At 47.8% G+C, this 26,979-nt stretch overlaps 1 protein-coding gene across 5 annotated transcripts in view; it reads right to left on the bottom strand.

Moving 5' to 3' along the window:
- ccdc181 (coiled-coil domain containing 181) overlaps positions 1–26,979 on the bottom strand; it is a 91,569-nt gene that overhangs the window by 17,780 nt on the left and 46,810 nt on the right. For 3 of the 5 annotated variants that reach the window (XM_072513801.1, XM_072513802.1, XM_072513803.1), the window contains one exon: positions 17,853–17,999. The exons of the other annotated variants lie outside the window; for them this stretch is intronic. In XM_072513801.1, the coding sequence (XP_072369902.1) occupies positions 17,853–17,999 (147 nt within the window). The remainder of the gene's footprint in view (positions 1–17,852; positions 18,000–26,979) is intronic. 5 annotated transcript variants of the gene reach the window in all.

Raw genomic sequence — 26,979 nt, 5'->3', positions numbered from 1 at the left:
TCTGCCGTCCAATAAAAGCTGTGTCGGGGTGTGTTCCGTCAAAATGGTTACTGGGTTGAGTCGGTTATGTACGAGAAGTACTGTACCGCCCAGAAAACTGCTAACAGGTGCCTTTCGCAGGCTGAAAATCCTTGTTCCACCGGATCTAAGACTCGTGAGGCATAGGCTACGGGTCCTAGACGATCGTGCCTTTCCTGCAGGAGTACGGCCGAAAGGGTTCGGTCTGTGGTCTCTATGGCGTATGGGGAGTGGGGATCTGGGGCTTGCAAAGCGGGGGCTGTGCTCCGGGCGCGTTTCAATGCATCCACGGTATCAGTGTGCTGTGGAAGCCATTTCCATGGGCCTGTTTCTTTAGTACCTCGGAAAGTGGGGCTGCTTTTGTGGCGAATCCGTCTATATGGTTCCGACAATATCCAACCAGTCCTAAAAATGACTGGAGTGCTCTAACGTTTTGGGGCAAGAGCAAATTTACAATGGAATCAATGCATTTGAGTTCTATTCCACGCTTCCCATGCGTGATGACCGTACCTAAATATGTGACTTTTCCCTGAAGGATTTGGGCTTTCTTGGGGTTAATTTTGCATCCAATCATTGTAAGGAGTTCTAGTAATTCAGAAAGAAGCGAGATGTGCTCTTCCTTGGTGTCAGTCTGCAGGAGCGAATCGTCCACGTACTGAACAAGGCATTCAGGGCGGGAAAATTTAGATAATCTGTTTGCCAATTGTCTATGAAAAATGGAGGGGGAGTTGTGGAAGGCACGTCCACGTGTACTGCTGTCCCTGGAAGGTAAATGCAAATTTATACTGGCATGCTTTTCCAGTGGTATGGACCAAAAGCCATTACTGATATCTAATACCGAAAATATTTTTGACTGGAGTCCCTGTCTCAACATGGTCTCGGGACTTGTGGCAACGGTGGGGGCTGCTAGGGGAGTTACTTTATTCAATTCTCTGTAGTCGATGGTCAGTCGCCATGATCCATCGGGTTTTCTTACTGGCCAAATCAGGGCATAATTTGTCGATGCAACGGGTCGAATCACGCCTTGATTCAATAAACTTTGAATTACCTTGGCTATCTCTCCCTCAGCTTGCTGGGGCTTAGGATCGGGACCTGTAATGTTTACTACACCTGGGATTTTGCCGCAGTCGTGCTTGTGCTGGGCAAATGCTGTTTTATGTCTTTTCAAGATCTCTCTAACCACTTTGTCTGTGATAATGGTTTGTGGTTCAAACCAGTACTCTCCTCCTGAGCTGATTCTATGGGCATAATCTACTGTGAGCGTGGCGGGGCTCGCGCTGCTCTAGCCATTTTCCATATGCATCGGTTGACTGGGTCGAATGAAAGGTTGTGTGCGCTCATGAAATCGATGCCTAGGATGTGTTCTGCTGCCTGGGGCAAGTCTACTAAAACAACAGAATGTTTTGTCCTAATATTACCAAGCTGTACGTCCACAGGGGCTGTGATGTGTCCCTGCTGGAGGTGACCTGGAAAGCCACTGAGGGTAATGGTATCCGTAGTGGGCCATATCTCCTTCTGGTACGTGGTGGAGGAGTTTAACGTGGTTCGGGACCCTCCTGTGTCGCAAAGGAACTCTACGGGGTGTCCCCGGACTGTGCCTGCAACAACCGATCTTCCGGACTTATCCCAAATGGTATCGCAGACCCAAGTTGGGAAGCCCAAACACCGTCAATCGGTGCCACTCATGGCCGAATTATCTGGTTGGGCGTTAACGCTGTGAATGTGTTGGGTATTGTTTCTGGGGGGGGGGGGGTTTGGGTGCTGATTCTTTTGCTGCTTCGGGGGGGCATTGCATTCTCGGGCATAATGTCCTTCTTGTCCGCAATTATAGCATTCCTGTGTCTTGGGGTGCTGCGCTGTACCTCTGCCTTCATTTACCCATGCGGGGTCTAGGTGTGCCCTTACTGGATTCATTGTGGCGTCTACTCTCTCATGCTCTGTCTTTTTCTGTACAGGCTATTCCCAAGCTCTGGACAATCGTTTCAGAACCCGCACTTCATTGTGTGTTGGGTCTGAGGGGTCGTAACTGGCACATGCCTTCTGTCCTGCCTCTGTGGCACTGGATATCAACGTACGGGTCCATTTGGCCATATTGTCTGCTGATAAATGGGCGCGGGCTAACTCACCAAATACAGCAGTAAAATGGATCCAAAGGCGTCCAGCAAACGCTGTTGGATGCTCACCCTTTTTCTGCCTGCACCGGTTGAGTCCGTCTACCGGTTCTCCTCTGTTATATCCTATGGCGTCTAAAATGGCCGTTTTCAGTTCTTGGAGGCTACCTCCCTCCTACATTTTGTGGGTCGGGAAGGGCTGAACTAACTGAGGGGTCTAAGCACATAACTATGAACTTAACCTGTTCCTGCTCGTCTAAACCATACATGAGGGTTTGTTGTTTCACTAACTCAAAAAAGTGATGTGGGTCCGACGTGGGGTGGAAAGTATCTATCTTCTCGCGGGAATCTCGTAACTGGGTGATAGATAATGGGGTGGTGTACACAAAATCGGGTTGGCCTTCCATGGTAACCCTGCGCTGTGTGGTAATGGGGTTCATTGGGTTGGGTGCTGCCTGTGCAGTCGATGGTGCAGGTATTTTTCTTTTCGGGGCCTGGGGGGCTCTATTTTGATTCTCGGTCTCGCTTACATGCCGTTGGGCCGTTTCACTGAGTTCCTGCCAATCGGGGCCGTCTTCCTGGTCTAGCTGTGGGCCAAAGGTGGCTCTAAACCCATTTTGAACTGATAGCAGGGATTGCAACCTTGCAATCTGTTGCCTGCATTTGGCATGGTCCACCGAACTCTGTCTCTGTTCCGTGGTGGAACTGTGGAGTGCTCGGAGGGCTGCTTTTAGATCATCGCACTGTTTCTTTAACTGCTGTACCTGATTCTCTGTCTCTTCTCTTACCATTACAGCACGTTGTGTGTCCTGGTAGGCCTTATTGTATTGGATTTGGAAGCTGCTAAGGTGGGTGAGACAGGATTGAAATGCCCTCTTGACATCATCCATTTCCTTGTCCTTCGCTGCTAACTGCTCCCGGAGCTGTACATTTAATCTCTCGCTTTCACTTAAATCTCCCTCTCTACTTTTCTCCTTCTCCTCTAGCTGCTTGCGGAGCGTCCTCACGACCTCCTCTGTACCTCGCAATCATGCCAGACAGGACACAATTGCCATCGGCTTACGAACCTTAGTCAAACTCTTTTTATGGATCTCGGTCAGGCTGTCCCACCAGGTCTGTCCTATGCTGCCAGGAACTGTCTCTTCATTTGCGCAAAACTCACACCGGGCCATCCTTACCCCTTTAGTTATCTCCTAATCTCTTCTTCCCATACGGGACACTGTTCTGATCTATTGGTCGCTGCGACCTCTGGCTCTTATGGATGCATAAGGCGTTCCATTGCCTTCATGGCCATCCCTACAAATACTTCTGACTTCCGGAAATTTGGAACAAGGGGGAATAAAGTGGTGGTGCAAACACGGGTATGGCTCAAGCTATTTCCCGGTTTACGCAACTCCCGAAAGTTTCACGCAACAAAATCTATCGAGTTTACCTTGTATCCCTTTGTTAGTACGCATGCAAATCACACACTTCCGAATTCTGGAGGTTTGATCGATACTGGTTTCGCTTGTGGTTTCTTTTACTTTGCCAATTTGGATTCTAATTCAAATGCTTTTGTGGGTTCTCTCGGAGTGACACGGTCACTTCTGGGTCGAGTCCTGTCAGATGTCACCAATAACATTGCGAGTTTCTTTTACTCTGTCTTTTCTGTGGCTCTGTTCCAATTATGGCAATCAGTGAGTTTGCCCTTCTTTTTATGTCATCGATGTCCGAATGCTTAGAGTCACCAGGTATCGAATGATACCACCACAAGTTTCAACTGGATATCGATCGAAGAGCCAAACACCAGTTAGTTAGTTCAAGGTCAAGGGTACTTAATTTACACACAATTAGTCATGCAACATAAACACTACTAGTTAACTACACCTATCAATTAAGACAACCTGTACTTAACTTCGGGCACCCGGCTTAGGTCAGAAAACAGTGGCCGCTGTTCAGTTCTGGATCTCTCGGGTTCAAAGGAGTAACTGCTGCTCAGCTGGGCTCATCCGTCTGGTAGCGGGCGTTGAACTTGGACTCACTTCTGGTGTTGCTGCAATTGGTGATCGCCGTAACCGGGGTACCAAGGCCAAGAGAGAGCGAACATATGGCAAACTCTTCTTCTTATACTCGGGGAGGGGGGGGTCCTTTGATTTGGGCCTTACTAATTGGGTGACCTCTGATCACTCCGTTCGATTCCTTAGCCAATAGGTGGGCGGGGATCTGGATGGCTGGGCGTGACCCAAGCGGTCACCGACCCCATTGTTTGCATTTCCCGTGAACAGGGAGTGGCGCCGAAATGTCTGGGACTGCACCGATTGCTCGAGTACCAGTCCTTTGTTTTGTTGAAGATGGGACATCAAATGTTAATCGGACCCATTAAAATGCTAATTGGACGGAGTTTCGATACCGTCTGGACTTTTTGCTGACAAATATGCATTTCAGGCTCTGAGCCTGCCTGAGTCTTGGCTTGTCCATTTTACCCGCCAGGCTTTGCGAGTTTCTCTGTACCTAGTTGGAAGTGGCCATCCCAGATGGCTACAACTATATCACAAAATATATCCACTGTATATTACTGCTGTTTCGTAAAACCATTGTGGCCATGTATTAGAATGGGCTGTTACTGTGATTTTGTTTAATTACATTGCAATGTTTTATACTGGAGTACAGCTACTTTGCAAATTATTAAGGATATGAAATCAAAAGGTAGACAATTTTTTAAAAGAAATAAAAATGGAGGTAAACAATATGGATACCATCCCCTTCACAAGTAAATATTAAGGTTCTTGCAGTTACAATTGTAATCAGGGTCAGATTTTCCTGCAGTTTAACTTGGACTTGGGTTTCAGAATAAGTAAATCATTTCTTTTTTTTACTAAGACATACACACACATCAAACACAACCAAAACCAAAAAGAGAACAAACAGGAAATCTCAAAACAAATAAATAACCCTCACACTCCACCCTCCCTGCTGTTGCCTTTCACCCACTCTGCTCTTTCCCCCTCCCCCGCCCGACTTAACTATCGTGGAAGAAATCGATAAATGATTTCCATCTCTGGGCAATGCCTCTCAAGGCGAACTTGATTTTTTTTACACCCCCGTGTTCGGCGGCCCAGAGTCCCTCCATCCCAACAAGATCCGTCTCCAGGCTACCAAAGAGGCAAAGGCCAAAATTACGGCCTCTATCCACTCCTGCACTCCCGGTTCTTCCGACACTCCAAAAATTGCCACTTCTGGATTTGGGATCACCTTCACCCACAGCTGGAGGGATTCTCAGCCATCATGTCAGTGAAACCCCACCAGAATCCCTCCAGCTTCGGACAGACCAAAAACATGTGGACATGGTTCGCTCCCCCCCCCCCCCCCCCCCACCCCCCACCCCCCTTCCCCAACCGCCCACCGCTATCCTCCCCCACCCCCCCCCTCAAAAACCTGTTCTTTCTGGTCACCATCATATGCGCCCTGTGAACTACTTTAAATTGAATGAGGCTGAGCCTAGCACATGAAGAGGATGCACTCACTCTTCTCAGAGCCTCCTCCCATAACCCAGCCTCCAACACCCTCCCCAGCTCGTCCTCCTAATTTTGCTCAACTTCTCCTAACGGGGCGCCCTCCCAGTCCCTTAATTTGTTGTAAATCTCTGACACCCTGCCCTCACCAATCTCTGCTTTCGACACCACTTTGTCCTGCAACCCTGGGGGCGGCAGGTCAGGAAAGGACGGCACCGGTTTCCTCACATAGTCCTGAACCTGTAAGTACCGGAACCCATTACTGCTGGGCAGCTCATATTCCTCTACCAACCCCTCTAATCTCGAAAAGCTTCCCCCCATAAACAGACTCCAAACCTCTCAATCCCCACCCACCACGGAACCCTGCGTCCAGCCCCCCAGGAACAAACCTGTGATTCCTACAAATTGGAGCACAAACGAGGCCTCCTCCAGTCTCAGGTGCTGCCGCCATTGTCCCCACTCCCTCAGGGCCACCACCACTATCGGACTTGTGGAGTACCTGGCCAGCAAGAACAGCAGAGCGCGCCGTCAACAGTGCTCCCAAGCTAGTGCCCTTACACGAGGCTGCCTCCATCCGTTCCCATACCGACTCCACCACCCCCCCCCAACCCACTTCCTTACCATGGCTATATTTGCTGCCCAGTAATAGATTACGTTTGGCAAGGCCAGCCTGTTTCCCCCTCCCCCCCGCCATGCCCCCACTCCAACAGCACCTTCTTCACCCGAGGGGTTTTCCCACCCACACAAACCCTGAGATCAATGTATTGATCGTCCTAAAGAAAGCCTTTGAAATAAAAATCGGAAGGTTCTGGAACACAAATAAAAGCCTTGGGGGTACGGTCATCTTCACAGACTGCACCCGCCCCGCCAATGACAACGGGAGCATGTCCCACCTGTTAAAATCCCCCTTCATTTGCTCCACCAACCAGGCCAAATTCAATTTATGTAATTGCTCCCATCCCCACGCCACCTGGATGCCCTGTTATGAGCCAGGGTTTAGAAACTCCAAAGTATATTATGAAGTTCACCTGACCTACAATCTTTATGTTGAATTTGGCTAGGATGAGCACAAGAGCCTTCCCTTCAGGTGTGCTTCATCAGTCTTCCCAGACAGTAATCAAAACAAGCTTTATTCTAATAACTTAGTTGACATTTATATAGTACGAAGTCTTACAACACCAGGTTAAAGTCCAACAGGTTTGTTTCGATGTCACTAGCTTTCGGAGCGCTGCTCCTTCCTCAGGTGAATGAAGAGGTATGTTCCAGAAACACACATATAGACAAATTCAAAGATGCCAAACAATGCTTGGAATGCGACCATTAGCAGGTGATTAAATCTTTACAGATCCAGAGATGGGGTAACCCCAGGTTAAAGAGGTGTGAATTACATCAAGCCAGGACAGTTGGTAGGATTTCACAGGCCAGATGGTGGGGGATGAATGTAATGCGACATGAATCCCAGGTCCCGGTTGAGGCCGCACTCATGTGTGCGGAACTTGGCTATACGTTTCTGCTCGGCGATTCTGCGTTGTTGCGCGTCCTGAAGGCCGCCTTGGAGAACGCTTACCCGGAGATCAGAGGCTGAATGCCCTTGACTGCTGAAGTGTTCTCCGACTGGAAGGGAACATTCCTGCCTGGTGATTGTTGCAGACCAACAACGCAGAATCGCCGAGCAGAAACTTATAGCCAAGTTCCGCACACATGAGTGCGGCCTCAACCGGGACCTGGGATTCATGTCACATTACATTCATCCCCCACCATCTGGCCTGCAAAATCCTACCAACTGTCCTGGCTTGATGTAATTCACACCTCTTTAACCTGGGGTTACCCCATCTCTGGATCTGTAAAGATTTAATCACCTGCTAATGGTCGCATTCCAAGCATTGTTTGGCATCTTTGAATTTGTCTATATATGTGTTTCTGGAACAGACCTCTTCATTCACCTGAGGAAGGAGCAGCGCTCCGAAAGCCAGTGACATCGAAACAAACCTGTTGGACTTTAACCTGGTGTTGTAAGACTTCGTACTGTGCTCACCCCAGTCCAACGCCGGCATCTCCACATCATGACATTTATATAAGCACACTGCAAGAAGTTTTATCAATTACAAACTTAAAGACACCACACAGCTACAGTAATTTATGAACACTTGATGAATTCCCCCTTAACAGTCTCCTCTTCGCCATGTCTGCGCCCAGTTCCTGGTACATCCGAAGCTCGCTCCCCTCCCAGTGCATCTCCGCATCTTCCTCGCCCATCTCAGTATCTTCTCCTTGTCCAGGAACCGGTGAAGACGCATCACTATCGCCCTCGGTGGCTCATTCACCTGCAGCTTCCTTATCAGTGCCCTATGACTTCCAGGGGCCTGTCAAAGGTCCCCTCCCCCAACAACTTCTCCAACATCTTGGCCACATATGTGCCAGCGTCCATTCCCTCGATGCCTTCAGGCATCCCCATGATTCTTAGGTTCTGCCTCCGGGTTTGGTTCTTCAAGTCCTCCACCTTCTCCTTTAACCGCTGCAGAGTCTCCCGCATCATGCCTATCTCGGCTGCCATCGAAGCTCCTCTTGCTCCCTCACCGCCTCCTCCACTTTCCGAATAGCCTGGCCCTGGCACTCCAGCCTCTGCTCCATACGATAAATTCCCACTTTTTAAAAAATATATATTTTATTGAACATTTTGTCCCATACAACAATTTTTCCCCTCTTACACAGCAAACGTAACAATACAGAAATTTTTAACAATACATAAGTAACAAAACCCCATTATCGTTTGACTTAAACTAAACTAAGACCCCCCTCCCCCCTCCCCCCTGGGTTGCTGCTGCTGGTCATCTGTCTTCCCTCTAACGTTCCCCTAGGTAGTCGAGAAATGGCTGCCACCGTCTGGTGAACCCTTGAGCCGATCCTCTCAGGGCAAACTTTATCTGCTCCAGTTTAATGAACCCCGCCATATCATTTACCCAGGCCTCCAGTCCGGGGGGTTTCGCCTCCTTCCGCATGAGTAGGATCCTGCGCCGGGCTACTAGGGACGCAAAGGTCACAACGTCGGCCTCTTTCGCCTCCTGCACTCCCGGCTCATCCGCAACTCCAAATAGAGCTAACCCCCAGCCTGGTTTGATCCGGGCCTTCACCACCTTCGAAATCACTCCCGTCACTCCCGTCCAATACCCTTCCAGTGCCGGGCACGCCCAAAACACATGTGCGTGGTTTGCCGGGCTCCCGCCACACCTCCCACATTTGTCCTCCACTCCAAAGAACCTGCTCAATCTTGCTCCCGTTATGTGTGCTCTATGTAGCACCTTAAATTGAATCAGGCTAAGCCTGGCGCATGAGGAAGAGGAATTTACCCTGCTTAGGGCATCAGCCCACATACCCTCCTCTATCTCCTCCCCTAGTTCTTCTTCCCACTTTCCTTTTAGTTCGCCCACCGACTCCTCCCCCTCTTCCCTCATCTCTCGGTAAATCTCTGACACCTTGCCCTCTCCGACCCACACCCCTGAAAGCACTCTGTCCTGTATCCCCTGTGTCGGGAGCAACGGAAATTCCCTCACCTGTTGTCTAGTAAACGCCCTCACCTGCATATATCTCAAGAAATTTCCCCGGGGCAACTTATACTTTTCCTCCAATGCTCCCAAGCTCGCAAAAGTCCCATCTATAAATAAATCTCCCACCCTCCTAATTCCCAACTGGTACCAGCTCTGAAATCCTCCATCCATTCTTCCTGGGGCGAACCTATGGTTGTTCCTGATTGGGGACCCCACCAGGGCTCCCCGCACCCCTCTCTGTCGCCTCCACTGTCCCCAGATATTCAATGTTGCCGCCACCACCGGGTTCGTGGTAAACTTTTTAGGTGAGAACGGTAGCGGCGCCGTCACCAGCGCCTCTAAACTCGTCCCTTTACAGGACTTTCTCTCCAGTCTTTTCCACGCCGCTCCCTCACCCTCCATCATCCATTTACGTATCATTGCCACACTGGCGGCCCAATAGTAATTCGCCCAGGTTCGGTAGTGCCAATCCTCCTCTGTCCCTACTACGCTGAAGGAACCCCCTCCTTACTCTCGGAACTTTCCCTGCCCACACGAAGCTCGTGATGCTCCTGTCTATTTTATTAAAAAAGGTCTTGGTGATTAGTATAGGGAGACATTGAAATACAAATAAGAACCTCGGGAGGACCATCATCTTAATTGCTTGCACCCTGCCCGCCAGCGACAGAGGCTGCATGTCCCACCTCTTGAAGTCCTCCTCCATTTGTTCTACCAGCCGTGTCAGATTAAGTCTGTGCAAGATTCCCCAACTCCTAGCAATCTGAATGCCCAGGTATCGGAAGTTTCTTTCCACTTTCCTTAGAGGCAAGCCTTCTATCTCTCTACTCTGGTCCCCTGGATGTATCACAAATAATTCACTCTTCCCCATGTTTAGCCTATACCCCGAGAAATCCCCGAACCCCCTCAAAATTCGCATAACCTCTATCATCCCCCCCGCTGGGTCCGACACGTATAACAATAGGTCATCTGCGTATAACGAGACTCGGTGTTCTTCTCCCCCTCTAATCACCCCTCTCTATTTCCTGGAGTCTCTCAACGCCCAATTGCCAACGCGAACAACAATGGAGACAGCGGGCATCCCTGTCTTGTTCCCCTATATAGTCGGAAATACTCCGATCTATGTCGACCTGTAACTACGCTTGCCGTTGGAGCCCCATACAGAAGTCTAACCCAGCTAATAAACCCGTTCCCGAACCCAAACCTCCTTAACACCCTATCAAATGTCTTCTCTGCGTCCATTGCCGCCACTATCTCTGCCTCCCCCTCCACTGGGGGCACCATTATCACCCCTAATAGTCGTCGCACGTTAACATTCAGTTGTCTCCCTTTTACGAACCCTGTCTGGTCTTCGTGCACCACAGTCCTCTATCCTCGATGCCAGTACCGTTGCCAACAATTTGGCATCCACGTTCAATAGTGAAATAGGTCTATAGGACCCGCACTGCAACGGATCTTTATCCCTCTTCAAAATTAACGATATCGTCGCCTCCGACATCGTCGGGGGTAGAGTCCCCCCTTCCCTGGCCTCATTGAACGTCCTCACCATCAACGGGGCCAACAAGTCCACATATTTTCTGTAATATTCCACTGGGAACCCGTCTGGTCCCGGGGCCTTCCCTGCTTGCATGCTTCCCAGTCCCTTAATAACCTCGTCCACCCCAATCGGCGCCCCCAGGCCTACCACCTCCTGCTCCTCCACTTTCGGGAACCTCAATTGGTCCAGGAACTGCCGCATCCCCTCCTCTCCCTCTGGGGGTTGAGACCTATACAGTTCCTCATAGAAGGTCTTGAACACCTCATTTATCTTTCCTGCCTTTCGCACCGTGTCTCCCCTTTCGTCTCTAATTCCTCCCATCTCCCTCGCTGCTGCCCTCTTTCGCAATTGATGAGCCAACAGGCGACTAGCCTTTTCCCCATATTCATACCTCCTCCCCTGTGCCTTCCTCCACAGTACCTCCGCCTTTCTGGTGGTCAGAAGGTCAAACACCGTCTGGAGTCTTCTCCTCTCCCTGTACAATTCCTCCTCCGGGGTCTCTGCAAATTCCCTATCCACCCTTAAAATCTCCCCCAGTAATCTTTCCCTTCCCTTGGCCTCTGTTTTCCTTTTGTGGGCCCCAATGGAGATCAGCTCTCCTCTGACCACCGCTTTTAGTGCTTCCCATACCACTCCCACAGGGACCTCGCCGTCGTCATTGACCTCCAGGTATCTCTCAATACACCCCCGCACTCTTGCACACACTCCCTCATCCGCCATCAGTCCCACATCTAATCGCCAGAGTGTTCTCTGCTCCCTTTCCTCTCCTAATTCCAGGTCCACCCAATATGGGGCATGATCCGAAACCGCTATGGCTGAGTACTCAGCTTCTTCCACCCTAGAGATCAACGACCTTCCCAAAACAAAAAAATCTATCCGGGAGTACACTTTATGGACATGGGAGAAGGAGAACTCCCTCGCCCTAGGTCTAAGAAATCGCCATGGATCCACTCCCCCCATTTGGTCCATAAACCCCTTAAGTACCTTGGCCGCTGCCGGCCTTCTTCCGGTCCTTGAGCTGGATCTATCTAGCCCCGGGTCCAGCACCGTATTAAAGTCCCCTCCTAAAATCAAGTTTCCTACCTCCAGGTCCGGTATACGCCCCAGCATCCGTCTCATAAATCCCGCATCGTCCCAGTTTGGGGCATACACATTAACCAACACGACCTCCATTCCCTCCAGCCTGCCACTCACCATTACATATCTACCTCCGCTATCTGCTACGATGTTCTTTGCTTCAAATGCTACCCGTTTCCCCACCAAAATGGCCACCCCTCTATTCTTTGCGTCCAGTCCTGAGTGGAACACCTGTCCCACCCATCCTTTCCTTAACCTAACTTGGTCCGCCACCTTTAGGTGCGTCTCTTGGAGCATAACCACGTCTGCCCTTAGTCCTTTCAAATGCGCGAGCACTCGGGCCCTTTTTATCGGTCCGTTCAGGCCTCTCACGTTCCACGTGATCAGCCTCACTAGGGGGCTACCTGCCCCCCTCCCGTGTCGACTAGCCATTACCTTCTCTAGGCCAGTCCCATATCCCGCCTCCGCGCTCCCGCTCGCTCCCCCAGCGTCACACACCATCCCCGCCCACCCACTCTTTAGCCATTTCCTTTTGGATTTCCGCAGCAGCAACCCAGTTGTGTCCCCCCCCCCCCCCCCCCCCCCCCCCCGGCTAGGTCTCTTTCTAGCATGATTGCTCCCCCATATTACTTCCGTAAGTCAGCTGACTTCAACTGACCCCGGCTACTCCTGCTCACTCCTTGACCCCCCGTGTGGGGAACTCCCATCCGCCTTGCGCCTGTCTTCCCGCCTTATTCTTTCTGGCGCGGGAACATCCCTTTACCTGACCCGCCTCTTATGGCGCAGCACCCTTTCCCCTCCCCCTCCCCTTCCCCATTCTCCAACTTTGTCCCGTCTTTCCCCCCTCACCGGCGCCCACATTTCCCCAATGTCTCCCCCCTTCCCAATTTACTTCTCATTTAACTTCAACCATAACATTAACAATAACATTTCCTGCAGCATCAGTCCCTCAGTTCCGATCCAATTTCTCTTCTTTGATAAAGGTCCATGCTTCCTCCGCCGTCTCGAAATAATGGTGTCTCTCCTGATACGTGACCCATAGACTTGCCGGCTGCAGCATCCCGAACTTCACCTTCCTTTTATGCAACACCTCTTTGGCTCGGTTAAAGCTCGCCCTCCTTCTCGCCACCTCCGCACTCCAATCCTGGTGCACCCGTACCACTGCATTCTCCCATCTGCTACTCCGCACCTTTTTAGCCCATCTCAGGACCTCTTCTCTATCCTTAAGGCGGTAAAAATCGCACGATTATCGCCCTGGGTGGTTCTCCCGCTTTTGGTCTTCTCGCCGGAATCCGATTTGCCCACTCCACCTGCCAAATGCGCAACCATCACACCATGGCTCCCACCGGAAGTCCCAAGTAAAACATTTCGAAGTACAAGTTATACCCCAATGGAGAACCCGGGATCAGGACCATAACGATTTCCCACGATCTCCCTGGAATATGAACTGACCCTTTAAGGGGACGGGACTTCCCCTTAACAGCGAGAGCCCCACTCACATAAAAAACCCAGCCAGGGTGCAGATTAGGGAATTGTTTATTTTTAAATTTAGAGTAGCCAATTCTTTTTTTTTTCCAATTAAGGGACAATTTAGCATGGCCAATCCACCTACCCTTCACATCTTTTTGGGGGTGAGACCTATGCAGACAAGGGGAGAATGTGGAAACTCCACATGGACAGTGACCCGGGCCGGGATCGAACCTGGGTGCTGTGAAGGAGTTTGGATTTGTATCGTAATAAACCTTGTTAGTTGATTTCTACCTATCGTCAATGTGTCCTGCTTACCGCAGATTCAACATTGGCGATGAGGATTCAGTGGAGCTGCCATTGCCACTGGTTACCACATGCCCGGTCCACCTCGTTTAGGCCTCGGGAGGCCCCTCTACAGACCACCGAAATGCCAAACATAGGGAAGCTGGAGCTGTTTAACGCAGGTACAGATGATTGGGGACAATACGTCGAACGTATGAAACATTTTAAAAAGATGAATGTGATTAGCGGCAATGAGAGACAAACTGGTATTGCTAGTGGATTGCAGAGAGCTTACCTACAGTATGATAAAAAGCTTGATTCACCCGGACCCCAGATACCCGGCTGTTCGCTGCTCTGGTGGCCTTAGTGGGGGAGCATTTCTAGCCGAAAATGTCGCTCATTGTTCGGCACTTTCGGTTCCACACGACTACTCAGGCCCAAGACAAGTCGGTGACTGACTTGCTGGCCCGCCTCTGAAAACTGGCAGAGGCATGCGAATTCGGAGCAACATTAAATGAGATGCTCCTGTGCCGCTTAGTGTGTGGACTCCGTGACGCAACCATGCAGAACAAATTACTAGGTGAGGCCCACTTGGACTTAAACGCATGGTGGAGATAGCCATCTCCAAAGAAAGCGCTGAACAAGCAGTCCAGGAACTACAGGGAATGGTGGTGGTCAGTTTGGGATGCAAAGGCGAGCGCCAATCACACTCTACTGGAACTGAAGAAGCTGGCCCCAGCAGTGGGACACCTACAGGAGAAACAGGGGATGCCTTAACAGAGGCTGTGAGCGCTGCCGGGAGTTCTCTCCTGGCCTTGAGGAACAGGAATACAATTGCCAACCAGCAGGGACTGCAATAGGCCACAGGGACCAGGGTAACAGGAGGCCCTGCGAGGATCTACCCGCCCACCGACTCACCAGGCACCACCGCCCCCCCCACATGACAAGCCTTACTATGCGGAAGACGACAACAGCACCTACCAGCAGTTGCACTGCTGCGCCAAGAGTGCTGCTCATCCAGATCTCTCTGCAAATTAATGGACGCTCCATGCATGGAGCTCGACGCTAGGGCAGCAGTGTCTATAGTCAGTCGCCATACTTTTGACCGCATTCAATTTGGCCTTCAATCATTGACCCTGTTGGACATCAACACGCGTTTGGCCACCTATATGGGGGAACCGCTGGCAATAGCGGGCACTTCAACTGTTCTAGTAGAGCATGATCAGCAATGCGCAAGTCTTCCTCTGGTGGCGATCCACGGGATCAGTCTGAGCTTGCTGGAGCATGACTTGTAACAGCATCTACTATTGGACTGACAACGGGTGTGCTGCCTGCACCCACATGGCCCGTTAAGGGATTTTGGCCAGAGTTCCGTCGGTATTCCAGGGTGGCTTGGGCAATATCAAAGGGTCAGTGGCCCAACTAAGCAGGGACCTGACAGCTCAACCGTGCTACCTCCGTGCCTGACCTGTTCCGTATGCCCCATGAGCTAAGGTAGACTCAGAACTGGACTGGATTGAGAGTTTGGGCATCATACGCCCGCTGCAGTTTTCCGACTGGGTGGCATCGGTCATCCCAGTCATGAAACCCGACGGATCAGTAAGTTTACACGGGGACTATAAGATGACGGTCAACCGTGTGTCTTGGTGATTCTGCACGTTTATGAAACTCAACATTAGTCAAGCTTACCTCCAGTTGGTCCTGGCCTGCAAGTCCAGGCGCTTCATAACCGTGAACACGCACTGGGGCTATATGAATACACCTGCCTGTCCTTTGGGGTTTCCTCCACATGCGCAATATTCCAGCACGTAATGGAGAATGTCCTGCGAGGTCTACCTCGCGTGGTGGTCTATCTGGACGACATCCTAATCACGGGCTCATCCGACCAGGAGCATTTGCGAAACCTGGCCAAGATGCTGAAGCGTCTTGAGGAGGCCGGCGTCCACCTCTGGTGGGAGAAGTGCGACTTCAATGCCGCCGACGTAATGTACCTTTTTTACCCAGTGGAAGAAAAGTACAGGCAATTCGGCAAGCCCCCATGCCGGGAGGCCCAACGGAACGCCGATCATTCCTCGGCCTAGTCAATTACTATGGCAAGTTCCTTCCGAACCTGGCCACCCCATAAGCCCCCCTCCACCGTCTTTTGACCCATGACCACTCCTTTTGACCTGCGACGCTTCTCCGTACGGTGTCGGGGCCGTGCTGGCCCACACCATGGACGATGGATCTGAATGTCCCATCGCTCCACGAACATTGGCAGACATGGAGAAATGATACATGCAGACTGAGAAGGAGGGTTGTCCATCGTGCTTGGAGTCAAGAAATTTCATCAGTATGTCTATGGGCATTGCTTCACCAATCTCAAGGACAACAAGCCCCTCCTCTGACTCTTCAAGGAGAATTGGACGATTCCCTCCATTGCTTCCGCCCACATCCAACAATGGGCATTACTGCTGGCGGCATATGATTATGTTCTGGAACACTGCTCCGGGACAAAGATTCCCCATGTTGACGCATTAAGCCGTCTGCCCATGCCAACCAAGCCAGCAACACCAATGGCGGCCGGCGAGTCATTGCCGCCCTCCATTTCATGGACTCATTACTTGTCACGGTGTCCTGTATTTGGTGGTGGATCCAGATTGATCCTCAGCTATCACGTGTCCACCACATGGTACAGTATGGGGCTCAGCACCGAGCTTTACCGCAGAACCTGAAGACTTACAGCACGAAGATGCAGGAGCTGGGAATAAAGGACGGAGTAGTCCTTTGGGGCACCTGCATGGTGGTCCCCGAATGTGGGCAGGCTGCTCCTGTTGGACCTCCACACTGCACACCCATGAAAACGTTCGCTCGAAGCTACGTTTGGTGGCCCGGCATCGATGCGGACATTGACTGCATCCAGTGTCAGGTGCACCAGAGGTTGCCCCCTGCAGCCCCACTCCACCCATGGGAATGGCCAGGTTGTCCATGGTCTTGGCTCCATATCGACTTTGTGGGACCCTTTCAGGGCAATATGTCCCTCCTCCTTGATGCCCACTCCAAGTGGATGGAGGCCCTCAGGACACAGGCAGCGACGGCCCAGGCTACCATAGAGAAACTCCGGCACATTTTTAGCATGTACGGCATACCGGATGTGCTGGTGTGAGAAGATGGTATGGCTTTCACAAGTGCAGAATTTGCGGCGTTTGTATCCGCCATCAGGATCCGTCACTTAAGGACCGCCCCATACCACCCGGCTTCCAATGGGTTGGCCGATCAGGCAGAACAAACTTTCAAGCTTGGAATGAAGAAGCAGACGTCAGGTTCCTGGGAGACAGGTTCTTATTCTGCTATCGGATGACCTCGCATGCCACGACAGGCATTGCGCCGGCCGCAATGTTGATGGGTTGTCGCCTCTGCACCTGATTAAGTCTCGTCTTTCCGGATATTGATCAGAAAGTCCGCCGCACTCAGGACCAAACCGAGATGGTCGCAGGCCACTGCAAGCTGTTGCGTGAGTACGCCCCTGGAGACATGGTACACGTCTGGAATTTCGGCGATGGAACTACTTAGATCCCGGTGGTCATGTTGGCGAAAACGGGACCCGTTTCCGACAGCATATGGGCACAACGCCGTGAGTCTAATCGCCACGTGGACCATCTCCAAAGCTGCGTAGCGGATACTCTGGTCTTACCGGCCGTTGATTCAGACATCCCAGTGCTATAGTCTTCGCCCCTGCCCCTGCTGACGCTGCCACCCACCCATTGCTCTGCCAGCTGTCGAGAATCCAGGGGTCGATTATGAGGATGCCGAGATACCAGACGAGGAACCGCCTAGCTCCAACTCTGAAACCGAGATGGACGTTTCACCACCGTCAGAGGCACCCGTGCCGGCTCTCGTGGCTGCACTCTCAACGGCACCACTGCCCAGACACTCATCAGTCCGATATTCACCTCCTGACGCCGCACGGTCTGCACCTGAACACCGTCCACAGGTGAAATGGTCAAAAGGCCTGGTGCACTTACCCATGGATATGGACTGTGCTCCTGACTTTAGTGGGGAGGGGGGCTGGAGAGAAAGGAGAGTTATAACCCCAATGGAGGTCCCAGGATCTGAACCATACGATTTCCCATGACCTCCCCCAGAAGATGAACTGCCCCTTTAAGGGTGTGTGGCTTCCGCTTAACAGGAAGAGCTCCAACTCGCTTAAAAACTTGGGTGCAGGTCGGGGAAGGAGACCTTGGGGCAGTGGAGGAGTTTGTATTTGTGTCGTAATAAACCTGGTTTGTTTATTTCTACCTAGCGTCTATGCGTCCTGCTTACCACAGATTCAACAGTACAGTACCTTACTATTCTTTCTTTCTAGCTCCTTTGCACATTGAATTCTCCTTTCTTCTTGGTGCTGCTGTTTCTTCTTCTGAAGCCAGACCCCAAAAGCTATCTTGTTCTCCTCTTTCTTCCGCATCTCTTCTTCAGTTTTTTTTGCCCCTACCTACACAACAAATCATATTTTTTTTTTTTTAAAGAATATTTATTAAAGGTTTTCAATTTTACATTTTACCACAAGATGGAAAAAATCCCCCAAATCTAGTACAGTACAGTGTAATCATTATTCCACATGTACAGAAAAGACCAGCAAATACTCATACAAATGGTTCAAATGTCATTGTAGTCAGTGTCTCTTTATGTATGGATAATGAAAGGATACCAGAAAGATGAGGGAATCTCAGGATAACAGGATAAAGCCATGAGCACATAGCACCTTGTGACCCTCCTCCACAAGACAAGGACAACAAAAACAGAGCTACACAATATACAGGATCCCTTATGGGGTGAAATACAACCAAAACAGGACCTAACACCGTATCTCAAGACCTCCAAGCAATGAAAGGCCACTCAAGAAAAAGGGGAACATCAGGATACTGCTATCGGCACAAAACATAGCTTGGTAGTGCAGACTTTTGCATGCAGGAGTCAGTAAGCTAAGGATTCTTACACCATGCCAAGATTCACAATACAACTCCACTCCAGACAAATCAGGGGCACCAATCAGACCCCACCATCACCGGAGGATGTACATCATTTTCTACGAAGGAAACCCCACCGATAATGAGAATAATAATAGTCAAGACACCCATGGTGCCTCTGATTTGTCTGGAGTGGAGTAAGGTATGTTGTATTGTGAATCTTGGCTTGGTGTAAGAATCTTTGGCTTACTGACTCCTGCATGCAAAAGTGTGCACTACCGAGCCATGTCTTGTGCCGATGGCGGTATCCTGCTGTTCCCCTTTTTCTCGAGTGTCCTTTCAACAGGCTCTCTTGGGGAGCGATAAGCGAAAGTCTCCAGAATTAAATATAACAAATCAGAGCCTGTATCAGCAGCTCACCTACCCGGATAGAGAAAGGAAACCCCAAAAGAGATGCGCACCAGGATCAACCAATAGATGCCAGACATGGTCCAGCAATGTACATTCACAAAAAGGATAGAGCATAACCTCATAAGAAGCAGGATACTGCACTCTTCTTTCTTCCCTTCCCCCCCACACCAATGCGGAGACCAAGCCTCAAGAGGAGGACAGTCTGGGAGTGCCCATATAAGACCACTTGGAAGGGGTTGACCTACTCCATCTGGCCTAACCAACCAAAGGAAGACTCTTGACAATGCTGAGCTAAAGCACTCAGGCCCAGCAGCTAACAGGATAATAATTCCCATGTGAACTAAATCTCAAGAAGAGTAGCCCAGAGGCATGGGGGCAGTTTGTTGGCCTTTTCCAGAACATGTTCGAGGCCAGCAACAATGAGCAAGATGGGGAAATAGGAAAGATAGAAAGAAAAGGGAGAGGAAAAAGAAAAATAAAGGCGGGGGGGAAACCATAGGAACGTGCAATGTGCACCCCCCCCCCTCCAAATGCAGGGGAAACACAGCCAAAGTTGACGGGGAAGAAAAGAAAGGGTGGGCGAGGGACGGGAGAGAAACAGGGGCAACACCCCCCCCCCCCGCAAAAAAAAACGACTAGGGGGACATAAAGGGGGGGGCGGGGAGGCAGGGGGAGGTGGGAGGGACCACACGCCGAGCCAAAGGGCGGCAGAATGTAAATAGGGTAAATTAAGGGAAGGACAAGACAAACCTGTCTGTATAATACAGTAAATAAACACGGCCAACAATGTACATAACTGTTGATAAATTTTGAAAATGCCAATAAAAACATTTTTTTAAAAAAGAGTAGCCCAGAAGCCCCCAGAAGGAGACATCTCGGGGAAGGGTGATCCATTCCATACCGGACCCAGAAAACACAGTTACCTACTCGACCAAACTAAACTAGACCTATATATTGAACAAAGTGAACTACTCCCATCTCTAGGCACTGCAGAGGCATCACTTAAGCCCTGTTACCAATGAGATTCCATCCATTTCCGCTCCTCAAAGAAACCTTAACAACAGAAATGTACGGCCACTGTACATTCCATGACCCAAGTTACCATTGTCACTCCCTGCACAGCCAAGTGAATGTAGAAGACCAACCCAAGAAAGGCCAGATATTCAAGGAACAACCGACCATGCCCAAGCATGCACCAGTACACATTTCCTCCCACTCCAACAACAGCAGACTCCAATGACAGAAAAAAAGTTCCAGAATACATGATCTATCTGTACCTTCATAGGAGACAAACAAGGATCCCTTTATCTCAAAATAATTAAAGTACAAAAGAAAAACATGGCACCTAAAGTTCGAACAAGGGTTTTCCTCACATACAATGAGGACGTTTAAGACTATATCAGCCGCCTCTATACCAAACGACCTACCACCTTGCTGTGGCACTACTCATCTTATTGTTATGGGCCAGGGTTGAGAGAACCCCAAAGTGTATCATGGAGTTCACCTTATCCACAACTTTTAATAGATTGTGGTATGGGGAGCACACGGCCCACTCTACAGGTGTGGTACAGCAGAAATGGAAAAGTATTTGTAAAGCAAAACAATGTTTATTCTATGAACTCAAGTTAACCTTTTTAAAACAAACAGTGAACATCTTAGCAACCATTAATTCAAATACAACCCTCAAAGAATACAACACTAAGTAATCCTTTAAGCTTTCTTTTTAAAATCCATAAGATTTAAAACACCTTTTCCCAGAAGCATATCAGGTTAAAGTCACTACTGTTATTAGTTTTAAATCACCAGGATCAATTTACAGTCTTTAGATTACAGAGAGAGATTCATACACCTTCTGGCTGTGACTGCAGCTATCCAGCTCTGAAAACGAAACTAAAACACACCCTGCAGCAAACAGCCTAAAATGAAAGTAAAAGGCTGACAGACAACCCAGCACCACCCACGCTCTAACATCACTGATAAACACCCATTTCTTAAAGGTACTGTCACATGACACCTCCCCCCAAGGAAAAAAAACCCCATCAACTGCAAGATGGTTTAATTTTTCACCTTTTCACTATCCTTTAAGAAATGCATACAGTGAATATGCTTTTTCGTTTAAAAAAAACCACACGCAAACAGATATAATAACATAGTTCATTTTTTTTTTGTTCTTCTTCCTCCAACTGAAATCCGTCTCGATTGACAGTCTCTTTGAACAAGAAGGTCTCTGCACGATCCGTCCATTTCTGTACGCCTCGGCATTTTTCTTTAAAGTCAGATACTTTAGTTCAATCTGAACACAGAGTCCCTTGCAATTCTCCAACACAGGAGCATTGGTTATCACAGCTTTCAGGCAGTCAAATGCCTGTTGAAACTCCGCTGTCCAATGAAATTTCCGACGTTTCTTCTGCAAGTCCATCAGTGGAGCAATCATGCTACAAAACCTTTGCACAAATGTTCGATCAAATCCACTCATGCCAAGAAATTGCATTATTTCCCTTTGTCTTGAGGGTATCGGAAACTCCTCAATAACTGTTGGTTTCACATCCCCAGTGACCATTCGACCCTGTCCGATTGTATGGCCAAGGAAAGTGACTTGGGCTTTTCCAAATTCACTTTTGGCTAGGTTTATCACCAAACCCGTCTCCTGAAGTTGATCGATTAACTCCATCAGATGTTTTAAATGTTCTTTCCATGTCTGGCTAAAAATTACCAGATCGTCAATGTATACCGCACAATTGGGTAATCCTGAAACAACTTTGTTAGTAAACCGTTGAAATGTGGCTGGGGCGTTTTTCATGCCAAATGGCATAATTTTGAATTGGTATATACCATCTAGAGTCACAAAAGCTGAAATCTCCTTTGCTCTTTCAGATAAAGGTACCTGCCAGTAACTTTTAAGTAAATCCAGTTTGAAATGAAAGCTGACTGTCCCACTTTCTCAATGCAATCCTCCAAACGTGGGACAGGATAAGAGTCCGTTCTTCTAACTGCATTAACCGTTCTATAGTCCACACACAACCGTTGGGTACCATCTGATTTTGGTACCATCACTATGGGTGAGCTCCATTGGCTGCAACCCACTTCAATTATGCCATTTTTAAGCATACTCTTAATCTCTTTGTTAACCTGTGCCAATTTTAAATGGTTAAGTCTATATGGATGTTGTTTGATTGGAACAGCATTTCCCACATCTACATCATGTATAGCCATTTTAGTACTTCCCTATTTATCTCTACAAACTTGCCCATGTGAAATCAATAACTCTTTCAGGTCAGTCTGTTTTTCCTCTGGAAGGTAACTCAACAATTTATCCCAATTTTTAAGAACATCCTCGTTTTCCAATTTAATTTGAGGTGTGTCAAATTCACAGTCATCTGGATTTGGTTTGTCACTTTGAGTTAGAATCATTAAAACCTCCTCCTTTTTCTCTCCTTCCCTTTCAAAGTACCTTTTAAGCATATTCACATGACACACTCGGTGAGTCTTCCTTCTATCTGGTGTTTTTACCACGTAATTCACCTCACTTAATTTCCTGTCAATCTGACAAGGTCCACAAAATCTAGCTTTTAAAGGTTCACTTCCACTGGTAACAACACGGAAACCTTATCTCCACTGGTAAAACTATGAACTGCGGATTTCTTGTCCGCGACCCGTTTCATCACATTTTGTGCAACTTTTAAATGGTGGCTACCAATTCATCTGCTCTATTTAATCGTTCCCTAAAATTTGACACATTATCCAATAATGTAATTTCCAATTTCTCACCCACCAATTTTTCCTTAATCAATTTAAGTGGGCCTCTTACCTCATGACCAATAATTAGTTCAAAAGGACTAAATTTGGTAGACTCATTAGGTGCATCCCTAATTGCAAACAATACGAATGGAATTCCTTTATCCGAATCCCCTGGATAATCGTGACAATAAGCCCTCAACATTGTCTTTAGTGTCTGATGCCACCTTTCTAACGCTCCCTGCGATTCTGGATGGTACGCAGTTGATTTAAATTGTTTTATTCCTAAGCTATCCATAACTTCTTTGAATAACCTTGAGGTAAAATTTGATCCTTGATCCGATTGTATTTCTGTGGGTAGTCCATATCTAGTAAAGAATTTAAGTAACTCCTCCACAATCTTTTTAGCTGTAAGATTACGTACTGGAATGGCCTCTGGAAACCTAGTAGACACATCCATTATAGTCAAAAGATATTGATTCCCACTTTTCGTTTTAGGAAACGGTCTTATGCAATCAATTAGGACCCTTGTAAAAGGCTCCTCAAATGCTGGAATGGGTATTAAGGGCACCAGTTTTATCACTGCTTGAGGTTTCCCTATCACTTGACATGTGTGACATGATTGACAAAATTTAACTACATCTTTATGTAGTCCAGGCCAATAAAAATGTTTTTGGATTTTAGCTTGAGTTTTCCTTATTCCCAAATGACCTCCCACTGGTACCTCATGTGCAACTCGCAACACCTCCTTTCTATACCCTACCGTCAATACTACTAGATGAACTTCTGGCCACTTTTCATCTGCCTGCATATGTAAAGGTCTCCATTTTCTCATCAAGACATCACTTTTACGGTAATAACACTCTGGTATACACTCAGATTCCTCTTCCGTGTATGCTTTCTGATACATCCGTTTTATTTCTACATCTTTCTGTTATAACTCCGCCAATTTTCCTGAACTAAAAATATCCGCCTCATCCTCCACGTGTTCTTGTTCTTTTTCAACCATCTGATCAAAAATCGTTTCTGATAATTGCACTTCAACTCATCTTCACTCTTTGATTTCTCCTCTTGTCTTAACCTGTGACTTTGCGACCTTGTTACTACACAATCTGGAAAAATCCCAGGATATTTGTCCTTCAACACTTCAGTTGTCTGATTTTCCACTGGCTTATCAACCACAGTAGGCATCACTCCCACTTGTGACCCAGCTATATCATTACCCAAGATAAACTGTATTCCTGGACAAGATAGTTTCTCTATTACTCCTACTACCACTTCACCACTCTTCACTGGACTTTCCAACCTTACCTTATAAAATGGAACACTACTCCTCTCACCCGGAATTCCACATATTACCTCCTTTTCTGGCAACATTCTTCCCAAACTACATACCTCCTCATCTCTTACCATTAAAGATTGACTAGCTCCCATACCGCTTAAATTTGTGACTTCTTTACCTGCTCCTCCTGATACACATGAGTAAACTTTACCCACATAAGTAAATTCTTTAAAGAGATCTGGCACCTTCTTATCAATCACCTCTTGATCAGGCTGTACAATCTTTTGTACCTCCTTCGCTTCACTTGGGCTTTCCTTTACCACTTTCACAAACCCCACTGTCCTATCCTGTTTTACCACATCAGCCTTCCCAGTGCTTTTCTTCAACAACCAACACTGTGACTTTACATGGCCTAGTTTATTACAGTGAAAACATTTGAAACTTTTCATGCCTCTTCCACCCTCCTGGATTTCTTTTTTAATCTGAGGTACACTCTCCTTATTATCTCCCATCAGATCACCTTTACTTTTACCACTTGAGTATTTCTCATGTCCCCAGTTTCTATCCCTCACCGGCTGAAACTGATGTCGGAAACCAAGCTTTGATTTATGAACCAATTCATAATTATCTGCCATTTCTGCTGCTAATCTCGCCGTTTTAACCCTCTGCTCTTCCACATGAGTTCTCACTACATCAGGAATTGAATTTTTTAACTCCTCCAAAATTGGTCTATTTTAAAAGCCCTTATCAAAGTTACTCTGTTTGATCCTTTCAAACTCCATGCCCCAAATTCTTTCCTTAAATTTCTAAACCTTTGTCTGTAGGCTTCAGGCACTAGTTCATATGCACCGAAGATGGATTTTTTCACCTCCTCATATGTCCCAGATAGCTCTTCTGGTAGTGATGCAAACACTTCACTAGCCCTACCTATCAGCTTTGTTTGAATCAGTACTACCCACATGTCCTGTGGCCATTTCATTTGTTTAGCTACCTTCTCAAATGAAATGAAAAAGGCTTCCACTTCCTTCTCATCAAACCTTAGCAATGCTTGGACATATTTAAATAGATCCCCACCAAGCCTGCGACTGTGACGCTCTTTCTGACTATCCTCGTCACTATCATCCAACTGTACGTTTCCCTTTATGTCTGTCAATTTTAACTGACTGTCATGTTTCATGGCCATTTTCTGAAGTTCAAACTCTCTCTCTTTATCTTTTTCCCTGATCTGTATCTCCCTTTTTCTTTCTTTTTGTTCTGCTAGGGCTATTCTTTCTTCTCTCTCCTTTTCTTTTTCCTCTCTCTCTCTTTTGTATTCAAGCTGCTTTAATTCTTTCTCATGTTCCATTTGTTTAAGTTGTAACTGAATTTTTGCCATTTCCAATGAGTCAAACTGTATCTCAGGCAACTTTAAATGCTTAGCCACCGCCACAATTACTTCAGCTTTTTGCATTTTGTCAGGTAATGTTAACTGCAATGTTTTTGCCAAATCCAACGGTCTCTGTCCGTAAGGTACTGCGTGTGACCGTCTCCACCCCCAAAAACTTCAGAGCCTCTGAAAAAGCCATTGTCCATAACACACTCCCTACTTAAACTAAAATACCACACCTGAAAAGCACCCACAATGTGCTCACCCCTCACTGTCTTTAGGTTCACTAAGCCAATCCAATAGATAGACTTTTATCCCGGACGAGCCCCCAATTTGTTAGGTGCCAGGGTTCAGAGAACCCCAAAGTGTATCATGGAGTTCACCTGACCCACCATTTTTAATAGATTGTGGTATGGGGAGCACACGGCCCACTCTACAGGTGTGGTACTGCAGAAATGGAAAAGTATTTTTTAAAGCAAAACAATGTTTATTCTGTGAACGCAAGTTAACCTTTTTAAAAACAAACAGTGAACATCTTAGCAACCATTAATTCAAATACAACCTCCAAAGAATACAACACTAAGTAATCCTTTAAGCTTTCCTTTTGACATCCATACTTAAAACATCTTTTACCAGAAGCACATCAGGTTAAAGTCACTACTGTTATTAGTTTTAAATCACCAGGACCGATTTACAGTCTTTAGATTACAGAGAGTGACTCTAATAGATCTTCTGGATGTGACTGCAGGTATCCAGCTCTGAAAACGAAACTAAAACACACCCTGCAGCAAACAGTCTAAAACAAAAATAAAAAGCTGACAGACAGCCCAGCTCCACCCACTCTCTGACATCACTGCAGTAATAAACACCCATTTCCTAAAGGTACTCTCACTACAGATACTTATATACACACCCATTTCTTAAAGGTACTCTCACATGACATTATAAATAAAGTGAAGGGTACAAAAAGGTACTCCCTCAGCATCAACGCAAGGATTAAAGTTCATTTTTTAAAAATCAGTTAAATACCACACAACCATCACTTTTTTGCAGAATAACAGGCGACAAATGCCTCCATGCTCCCATATCATACATACACCCTTGTCAGGAGAAAAGGAAATAACTCAGGATAACCGGCAACAAACACCTCGTACTCCCATATCATACACCCTTGTCAGGAGGAAAGAAAATAACACAAAATCAGGAGTATAATCATAAGGGTTCAGGATTAATGACAAACTTCAGGATAATATAACCATCCAAGGAGCTTGAAATGGCCATGCCATTACAGGAACATAAGATTAACATCCAGGATCCATACAGAGTTTCAACAAAGCCTTTGCATCTCCACCATGTTATTGTCATTTAGCCCCAGTAAACAGAAACCTAGACTCCGGAGACTGGAGAAGACCCTTCATTCCGGCCGCATCCAACCCTTCTTGATGAACACAGAGGGCAAGACAATGCAAGACCAGTGGTTGGAATCCTTGACCGACCCCTGGCCTCGAAGACCGGATACAATCTACTCCACGAATTCAAAAAACCCAGTCCTCAATTTGAGATTGTGAAAGCATGGCAGTCAATTCTCAAATTTGGCTGGGAATTCATCCCTCAGGAGATCAGGAGCATGGATACGCCTTCTCCGGCCCCATCTCCCAGAATCAACCAAAATGTTCAAATTCCATGCTGTAGGATTTCCAAGAAGTGAAGG

Source organism: Scyliorhinus torazame, chromosome 8 (assembly GCF_047496885.1).
Source record: "Scyliorhinus torazame isolate Kashiwa2021f chromosome 8, sScyTor2.1, whole genome shotgun sequence".
NCBI classification, from domain to species: Eukaryota; Metazoa; Chordata; class Chondrichthyes; order Carcharhiniformes; family Scyliorhinidae; genus Scyliorhinus; species Scyliorhinus torazame.
Note: the sequence above shows the minus strand (reverse complement) of the source record. Positions and strands in the feature narration are given on the sequence as shown.